This window comes from Salvia hispanica, chromosome 5 (assembly GCF_023119035.1).
Source record: "Salvia hispanica cultivar TCC Black 2014 chromosome 5, UniMelb_Shisp_WGS_1.0, whole genome shotgun sequence".
Taxonomy (NCBI): domain Eukaryota; kingdom Viridiplantae; phylum Streptophyta; class Magnoliopsida; order Lamiales; family Lamiaceae; genus Salvia; species Salvia hispanica.
This window is the reverse complement of record NC_062969.1, coordinates 15680773-15691518: the sequence shown is the minus strand read 5'-3', so window position 1 is coordinate 15691518 and position 10746 is coordinate 15680773. Positions and strand designations below refer to the sequence as shown.

General features: G+C 29.8%; 1 protein-coding gene and 1 non-coding gene across 2 annotated transcripts; both read right to left on the bottom strand.

Annotated features, from left to right (window-relative positions):
* Positions 1–228: 228 nt before the first annotated feature.
* Positions 229–313, bottom strand: TRNAM-CAU. The gene is given in 2 exon segments: positions 229–264; positions 276–313. It is a non-coding gene; the product is annotated as a tRNA-Met (tRNA).
* A 2445-nt stretch (positions 314–2758) lies between these two features.
* On the bottom strand, positions 2759–3813 carry LOC125190661. The gene is made up of 2 exons (XM_048088011.1): positions 3716–3813; positions 2759–3466 (listed from the first exon to the last, which is right to left on the bottom strand). The coding sequence occupies exons 1-2, from the start codon at positions 3769–3771 to the stop codon at positions 2869–2871; spliced, it is 654 nt and encodes a 217-aa protein (XP_047943968.1). The 5' UTR covers positions 3772–3813; the 3' UTR covers positions 2759–2868.
* Between the last annotated feature and the right edge of the window lie 6933 nt (positions 3814–10746).

Here is a 10746-nt window from a genome sequence, read left to right as displayed (position 1 = left end):
ATAATGTGCTAGTGATATTTTGCGGTAAAATTGTTGTAACAATATGGTTATCTTTTTATTTCCCAAAAATTTCGAATAACTTTGAGTCAATTATCAGATTTCAAAATTGGAGTATCACGTGATTAGGGATAAAGATCAATTAATCTTTTTTATATGAATATCAAATTACAATTTAAATTTATTGACATTGTGTTAAGAATACTACCTTAAAAGAATCCAAAATAAAATTGGGGTGAGAGAGGCTCGAACTCTCGACCTCAGGATTACTCAGAAGCTATGAGACCTACGCGCTAGCCAACTGCGCCACCACCCCTATCGTTATATATTCTATGTAATTAAAATATACCACTTTGCACTTCTTCAATAAATCTCCATTAGAAGAACTTGCATGACCTTCAAATTTTGCTTCAATAATTTGCATGATCTCTAAGGCCTATAACTAATGTAGCCTACACATGGAGGGCTGCGAAATATAATTAAACTATATATTGTGTGTGACGCAAAATGCTTATTTGTTCAAAATACTACCAACATGATTGACTAATTATATCCTGGGTTTTAACATTTTTTTACATAAACATCATGTAAAATTATGTGTTACTACTATATAGATAATAGATTCATGATTTGGATCAAATATTCCATGATGATATCTAAAATATCTAGCTAACGGGAGTCACTCTATGCTTACTCCGTGTGAAAATCAAATCGACAGGTTGCACTTAAGTGTAATCTATTTCGAAATAGTATAAGATCAATTCAATCAATATGAAGAAAACTTCGAGCTGAAAATATTGTCAATCAATTTTGGTATGTCCAAATTCTAAACCTATAACTTTTATTTTTAATTTCAGATAACTAAACTATATTCAAATTATAAGTACATGGGATGGGTGCAATAATGAGATACAAACTCAATTTCCTTAACCAAAACTTCAAAAGGAGATACATTTGAAATCCAAAACCAATAACCACATTGATCTAAAAAGGAGATACATTTAAAGGAGATACATTCAATTATTATCAAGACTTTTATCGCACCTTAACATATATATTCTTGAACACAATTTTATTTCTATTTGAAACATCAATGACACGTCCATATTTCGTTGTATATATTTGCTTGTATTTTAATTCATATAAATTTTAGTCCAATTCTTAAAAATAGTGTCCGCACAATTAAAAAAAGTCCAACCTTTTCCTTTCAATATTGATGAGTTCAATTATTTTCAACTTCAGTGATATTATAGGCTTAATTGGGTCAAACTTACCTTTGTGAGACTTGAACTTAATAGTAGGAGTAGTACATAAAATGATAAAATATAGTCTGAAGTTTCCTGCTGAGAGAGCAGTGTGAGCATTGAGCAAGTCGCAATTAAGAAATTACTCCATAGATAGTAAGGTTAAATTTTGTGTATATATTAGATGGATGCATTATACTTATTTTAACTATGAATTATATTAGATTGCAGAATATATCCCCGAATATCATGTTCTAAGAGCAGCCAAGTCTGACGTTGCACATGGTAAGACAATAGTCATGAATCATGATAGTGACTGGGAATCATTAATAATGGTTGGAATTTAACGATTGGTGAATTAATTTTTTTTTAATATCACAATCAGATACAATATATTCAGAACTTTTGAGTTAAAAAATGCAAGTTGTATGATAAATAATTTCATACTCTGAAAATATAAAATAGCACTAACATAACTAAACTAACAATTAACACGTTACTACATAAAACGCTGGAGTATTTAATTTAAAGTCACACGATTTAAAATACAAAATGACACTCTTATTTTGTAACATAACTAAACATAAAAGTGACTACAACATATCCGCAAAACAAAACAATATGAAATACGAACTACAGGAAAACAAAGGTGACAAATTAAATTTGAAATTCATAGCAAAGCATTAATAATATAATTGAGATAAAAATAAAATTTCAATAAAAAAATGCCAAACTATCTAATTTTTGGGTAAGAATAGATGAATCGAATATCATCCAATCGCCTCCCATTAAGTTGAAATAATTTCCTTAAATCTCTACATTTAAAACATATCCTATCATGATTCGATGGGTTTTATAATAATAGTAGTTGTGGTTTTATTGGTGCACTTAGGCACTTGCTTTAGAAATTAATTGGTAGTACACATTATATTGAAAGGGTGGATCCGACTTCTATAAGTTGGAAAATGCAGAGTAGAATAGAAAAACGCCACTTTTCTTGACTGGGCACCTTCCAACTTCTCATCCGCCGCAGCCATCGCTTCCATCTCCGTTTTCGACATCGATTTTACTAGTGCCATAGCTGATTTTTAGTTTTACTAATGTGTCTGACTCCGAAGCGTTTCATTTTGATCCATTCCATATTAATTGCCCCACTTCATTTTTATCACTTTTAGTAATGAACCTCAAAAATAATCAAGTTATTCTTACTCAAATTTTATGGAGTGCTATAAAATATATATAAGTAGGACTCACATTCCAAACATTTTCAGTCCACTTTTTATGACATATCTTAAAGTTCGTATCTGGTTAGAGTGTAACACATATTGGGAGATGTGAGTACTATTTTATAAAATGGATATTGCATCACGAAAACATCCAAAAATTTTGTTTTTTCCTACAAAATTTAAACTTAACATATAATATCATGAACTTAAATAATTGTTAATATTTTTCCACCGGGCACTTCAATTTATTATTATATTACATAAGATATGATTAGCACTGAAAAATGAGAGTGATGCAAGGTAGTTGAATTTTGTATAATAGCTGACAATTAATTTACACTTAATTACACAGCAAAGCAACTAACATTACATATTATAATCATCAATGTTAGGAGTTGGAGTCAAGTAGTAGCAGTAACAGTAGCAGTAGGTGAGGGTTGAGTCTGCACGAAAAAGAGAGCACGTGCAGCAGTGACGAGATAAATGAGCAGCCCCGAGCCCACAAATATGAGGAGCAGCACCACCGCCTGCACCGGCCTTCCGCCGCACGACAGCGACCCCAGCTTCACCCTTATGAAATCCACGATGGACAGCGTCAGGAACGTGCACCCGAGCACCGATCCCACTGCGGACGCCGAGAGGCAGTACTTGAGGTGGTCCACGTTGATTTCGGCCCTGTGCGGATCGGTGGGGTCCATGCTGTTCCGCAGGTTGATCTGCAGCTTCAGGCTCTGCGCCACGAGCGACGAGAACAGGAAGAAGCTGAACGACGCCACTTCGAACACGATCAGCCTCCTCACCGTCTCCCCGCTCGTGATGCACGACGCGCTGCCCACCGTCGTCGCGTTCTCCGGCACCGTCATGGAGAACCCGATGAACAGCGCCATCGTGAAGAGCGAGTTCACGCTCACGATCCCGTCCAGGGCCGTCACGTGGATGCTCGTGTTCTTCCCATTGCCGGCCACCGGGGTGCTAATTTTATTCTCTTGCATTTCCAATCTGATTGGAGCTATTGAATTAGCTTCAGCAGTAAACGCAGACGACACCGAAAACGTAAAATTCTAGGGTTTTGTTGCCCTTTATTAATAACAGATGTTTTTGTTTTGAATATAATTTTTAATTAATTATGATATTTACGTTTTCAAGAAACTAGAGTTTTTCTAATAATAGTAAGTATTTATCAATTCAGTCATTCTATGTACGTTTCTACAATTATGTATAGAGAGAGGGAGACAATAGTATGATTACCCGTCTGAAGTTGGATCATCGGAGACATGGATGATGGAGAGACGCCTTTTGCTCATTTTTTATAACTTAGGAGTAGTAGTATTTCAATTTGGTTATACTTTTCAGTTTTCAACTTTCAACTATGCGTGACTATTTATATAGGACAATGTTTGGTGTAGTTTAGGATTGGACAAACATGTCTTTCTTGGAAATCGTCATTTTAGAAATAATGACCAAGTCTTAGTCTTTTAAATAAAAGTTACTACTACTTTCTACTTTAGCTTTCGGCATTCTACTACCTAATTAATTAATTAAACAAATTAGGCATGACTAAATCTCATCTTATTAACCGCGTAGGAATTATGCACACCAGCTCATTGCGCTTAATTTGAACACGTTCCTGCAATTTATGTTATACTATCTCCTCGTCCATGATTAATTGTCCTACTTTAACTTTACCGAGTTTTAAGAGTCATAATTTACTATTTTAGTTGTATTTCTGAAAATCCGTGTCGAACTCAACTGAATTCTTAATTGCTAACGAAGGGAGTATGAAGAAATATTGGTGAGAAAAAGTTAGTGAGATGTAAATCTTTTATTTATTTATGATAAAATATGAGTGAGAATAAGTGGAATATGAAGTTCATTTGTCAAAAATAGTAAAAGAAAAATGGAACATTTATTTGTGGACTAATGCAAAAGAAAATGTACTATGAGACGATTATTTTCGGATGTGATTATGTGAGTTAACATGGGCCAGGATCCCCTGCTGTGCACAGCAGGGGCTGTGCCTTGAAATAACACACAATAACTTAAAAGAGAAAGAAAATAAATAAAATAAAAAAACGCATTACCTGCGTTTTGTTATTTGAATGATGCGTTTCAAGGCGCAGGCCCTGTTGTGCACAGCAGGGGGATCTTGCCCCGAGTTAACATACCTATCAATTTTAGAAAAAGAGTGAACTATATAAATGGTACTTGATCTTTCACTTTCACACGTAAATGGTACCTGATCTTTATTTTATATCATTTTTGGTACCTATAAATCACATTTTTGGTACCTGATGCAATTTTCTTCCGAAAATGCCCTTTAAACAAATATATTTTCCCATTTATGTCATAGAGGGTATTTTAGACATACATAAAATTAGTACCAAAAGTGATATTATAATATCTTCTCTCATTCTCCTCACTCTTTATACTATTATTATTAATCAATATTAATATTATTATTTTGATGTTATAAATTAATATTTAATTCATTTTTAATATCATTCAAATATACTTAAATATAATTATAGTTATAACTATATTTAATTATTATTATGATATTATTGTTATAATATTAAAAACTGATAGTAATTAATAAATAATTGTAGTATAATTATATAAATTATGAATCACAAAATATTATGTAATAATAAATTAAAAATAATAATAATATTATTATTATTATTATTTTACATTAAATTAGTAACTAATTAATATAGCCTTAATAAAAATTTACATTCTGAATTGTATTCATAATGATATAAAACATTGAATATTTTTAGTTAGGTGTTTCAACCTTAAAATGAGTATAAAATATTTTAATAAAAAATATTCAATTGATTTAATTACTTTAAATAATTAATTTAATTAGGTATTTTGTTTTTTATTTATATTATGAATGCAATTAGATGTTGTATAAAACACTAAAAAGAAAGAAGAAAAAGATGAGAAAATAAAAAAGAAGGAAGAAAAAACATAAACTTAAGGAGAAAAAAGAAAAAAGAAAGAAAGATAAAATACTAAAAAAAAAAGGAAAGAAGAAGAAACTGAAGAAGAAAAAGAGAAATAAGAAAAGAAGAAAAAATAATCACATATTTGGTATTTAATTGAAATTTCCAAAAATATCCTCCATTAAAAAAAATCACATGTTTGGCACCTAGGGTTATTTTTGTCACAGGGTACCAAAAATGATACTATAAAATAAAGATCAGGTACTACTTTTGTGCGAAAGTGAAAAATCAAATACCATTGGTGTAGTTCACTTTTATGAAAAATATCTTGTTCTTTTTACCTAACTTTTAAACTAGTCTTCTGATAAAGTTAATATGTTGGTGTAAATAAATTTACTTTTAATTTTGAGATGTTCAAGTTCTTGAACCGGTCACGAACTCACATATAGAAAAAAATAATTCTTTTAGTATTTCCTTTCTTTTTACTATTTTCTCTCTTTCTATTATCGTCCAGCTGCGTATCGAAAGTATTCTCAGCACAATATTATTTTAAATTGAAGGTTAGTCAAACTTTCATTCTAACTTGTACTTTCATATATATAAGTCCGTTTCCTCAATTAACAACTTGCAATTAAGAAATGAGTAAATGGGTAGTCAAGTTTGAATTCTTATGCATTTTGATCCGTGCATATCAAAACGAATTTTATGATCTTTCGTGTACATAAATATGACGATAATTTATTTTGAAAATGTATCCCTGATCAAATTGCACGTACGTCTCCATTAAAATATAGATATATAGCAAATATAGTAATTTTTGTTAAGACACGAGGGGAGTAGTTAATGTTTTATTGATAAACTAAATTCAGTAATAAATTATATGTTCAAGAATGAATGTTGAAGAACAGCCAAGGCTGACGATGCAAGGCTGGCTTTAAGTGGTTAAAGTATATTATTAATTCCATTAATTAATTTGACTTGATAATGAAATCTTTTGTTTTATGATAGTCAAGTTTATAGGAGTATTTTGGAAGCGATCGACGGCGACCGGCTGATTGGGCTTGGTCTCATTATTATGCAGTAATATATACTCCGTACAAAAATATTAAGTGATTATATATATAGAGATGATAGTAATTTTTTATTTTCTGGATGTATTTTAGTGTCCCATATTTTTTTTGTATAATTAGGGTGTCTCACCCTTGATTATTTATTTTAAAGATATTGGCACCTAATATCATGAAATTTTTAAAAAGTTGGATTTTTCCCCCGAACTTTAAAATTGACAAATAATATCACGAATTTTACCCCTTCCACCAATAAAAAAAATTGGTCTATATTAATAGATTGAAGACCAATTTTGGAGGGTGTGCTTCAAGAAAAACCACCCTCAAAGATTGAAAAACTTGAAGCTCTCGAAGTTGTTGTCAATAAATTATGAAAAAAAATCCGTATAATGATATTATTTGCCAGAATTATTCTTTGGTGGGAAATAATAAACTCGGGGTAAAGTTCGTGATATTATTTGTCAATTTCAAAGTTCGTAGGAAAAAACCCAACTTTTTAAAAATTCAATGATATTAGGTGTCAATATCCCTTTATTTTCATATATGGAGTATTAAACAGTTTTTAATAATACAATACTTCATAACTAATATTCACTCCATCTTTTATTAAGGGCCCACTTTTAATTCAGCATGAGTTTTAAGAAAGGTAAAAAAAGGTGAATAGAAAAAATTGGTGGAATATGAATCTTACTTTTATATAAATGCAAGTGAAATGAATTAGTGGAATATGACTTATTTATCATTTATAATAAAAGTGAAAGTGAACACTTAATGAGGGACGTGCTGAAATACAAAAGTGGACACTTAATGGGGTTGGATGGAGTACTATTTATTTGAAGATATAGAAATTTAAAAATTATATATTCCAATTTTGAATTTATTAATTCTATTAATCAAATTTTGAAATATAATTATATATCATATTTTGGTGTAATAAATTCGTACTACAAAATTAAAAAATATTATACACAATTAATATTAAAGGAAAAATAAATAATATATGAACATATGATAATAATACATGATATAAGACCAAAAATAACGGATTATAAAATCTCATACGGATTAAAAGAAGTGGCACCTTAACTTGATTGAACGAGTGGATATTTAAATACACACGAAAATGCAATCTAATACTAGTAATAACAAGATAATGTGTACACATACAAATAAAGTACTTCTTATAGAAATAAAGTTTACCGTAACAAACAAAATCTTATCATGATTAGTCAAATAATGAGATGAATCATATATTCAATCTACCAAACTAACATAATTAAATTCTACTACGCATAGTTTGATTATGATATCCAAAATCAAAACCTAAGTGATCAGTGCACTAGCATTCATGTCAATTAGTAACCAATTGAATATGAACCAACTGTAGCAGCAAATGAGCAAAAAGAAATAAAAAAGTGATTAATACGATGGATTGGAATCAGAAGATCTTAATTGATTACTGACAAATATATATTGGTGTATTTGGGGTAGAATATATCAGTATTAAAATTTAAAACTTTTTGTTATGGGTTGGTTTTCAGATAAAGAACAAATTATTCGAAAGAATAATTTTGTTCGAACCTGGATTTTGAATATTTTAAGGATACAATGAGAAAATTAAGGGAATCTTGAGATTATGTACTCCAATAAAGATTTAACTAATTAAATTGTTGCTACTATTTGTTTTCAAGAAATCAAATGGTCATAGTTGGATAATTCATTACTAGCATTTTTCAAGAAATCAAATGATCATCCAAATCACTTTCAAATTTATTATATACTATAAATCATTGACCGTTTTTTTAAATTAATGTATACTTAAGTTAGTACACTAAAATCTAACGGAGCCGTGAAATTTTGGAATATATTCTCATTTTTTAATAATTCTTGAATATTTATGTACACGAAAGTTCATAAAATTCATAATTAAATATGTATATGCATGAAATTACCGTCATGTACATGTTAACATCGTTATAGTATTTCTTATTTAATGGATCTTTGAACGGGTATATATTCTCAAATTCAAACAAAATACTTTATTGTCATATTTATGTACACGGAAGTTCATAAAATTCATAATTAAATATGTATACACGCGGAATAAACATAAATATATTTATATTTGTTATGGGGAGTGATCAATTGCTAACTCATCACTTAATTGTTAACTACAATTAATTTAAGGCCATAGGATTTTAGAAAACGTGTGGTCTACAATTTGCCACGTGTAATTTTCGTTTTTATTAATAAAATAAAAAAAGATAAAAAAATCCGCCAAATTAGGGTTTTAGATGAAAATGTCAATATAGTGTTTCGGAAATATCAACACAAGGCTTTGAGAATGTCAACACAATGCTTTAAGAATGTTAACCCATTGCTTATATTAACATTCTACATGTATTATATTGACATATTTTATGTATTATGTTGACATTTCTGCTTTACGAAAAAATTGAAAAAATTTTGAATTTTTTTTCAAATTTTGACGTCGGAACATATGCATGTATGATATCGTTGGAATCCTTATAAAATCATCTTTAATTTGATATATGTTATATGAATTTAACGTTTTGGGATTTCTTTTAAAAGTTAGTTATAACTAAACATGTAGTTAATTGATATTAATACCCCTATTGATATTTTATGAAATTAATCATATGGCTTTATTGACGTTTTTTATTGATCGTATTGACATTTCGTGGTTGATGATCTAGGCCCTTAATTTGAATATCTAATGATTATTATTTAGTTGTAGTTAGTAATTAGGTACTGAGTTAACAATATAACACTCCCCTGTCTAAATTTTAGAGCGATTCACAAATTTTATTTGAACAGCCAATGTGATAATGTTTTCATTCATTAAAGGTTCAAGAGCGTCCCCATTTACACTCGCGCGGTGCTCAACTACGAAAAATCCCAACATTCAAAGAAAAATCCAAAATATCGTCAAAAATATAAAAACATGAAAACCTAAAATTATTTTATCATAATATATTAATCTGAATTGATTTGAAAATCTGAATTTTGAAAGTAAAAAAAATTCCGATCTGAATCGAAAGTCTGAGAATCTTAACAAATTTTAAAATTTTGATTTAGTTGCGTTTAAAAATTTGGTTTTTATTTTTTTAAAGATGATCAATAATGGTTTTCATTATACTTGTGAACCCTTAACCTATTGATTAGAGGAGAAGTGTCTTACCAATTAAACTACACTTTTAGATATTTTGTTCTTAGATATTTTGTTTATTCTTACCCGAAATTTACATGTACTTAATGACATGGCGTGGAAATTTGTTATGAAATACCTGATTCGAAAATGTGGAATTAATCAATTAATAAACTCCTTAAACTTAAAATGTTGTTTTACTCTAAATGGAATATGGAGTTGCCACTACTTCAGAGCTTTGTTTTACATTTTTGAAGGATGGGTTATTTTGCAAATTGTTCCAAAAGATCGAGCCAAATACTACAATAAACCATACTCATGCATCCACCATTAGTTTGCAATAGTTAACAGTACCGTCCATAAAAGGTGTGTGAGTTGGTTAAGAGGTGGAGAAGCTAATACTTGAGTCTAAAGGTCACAGGTTCGAGTCCACCTCCGATCGATCACCAAAAGTGCTCGCAAATTACTGACAATATTTCGCGAACATTGCGAATGACAATAAAAAGCACATAAAGTTCATATTTAAACACATACACTCAAAATATGTATACTATACGTTCGAAAATTTTAATCCTACGTGGCTAGCTGTGGAATCTATGTGACTTAGTTTAAAGTATACATGAAACGGTGTTGTTTCGATGACCTAATTCTTGAATTCAAATTTAAATAATATGTGCCTAATAGGATAAAGTATACCTCGCAGATCTGTCGAGTTTGAAGAATGACCCGTCACCGGAAATTGACACCAATCTTTAAGTTTGTGATATTTGAAATCACTTTCAAAGTTAGTGGTAAACACCAAAATTCACCCAAAATTTATAATTTTTAAAACCAATATCGCAATATAAAATAAAAATAACAAAAGTAAATTCCATTCTTTTACTTATAATAAATGATTTTTTTTTGACAAACAGCTAGCATCAGAAAAAGTCCTACACGCCACATTTAGAACTTCTGACATATATAGCATATACACTCTAAAAATTAATGTATTACTATTAATATCCCCAACCCATCGTAAATCAGACAACTTATTAAACATATAAAATAAGGCGTGTCACTTCCTCTATATATATATGGTACATTAACGGCAGA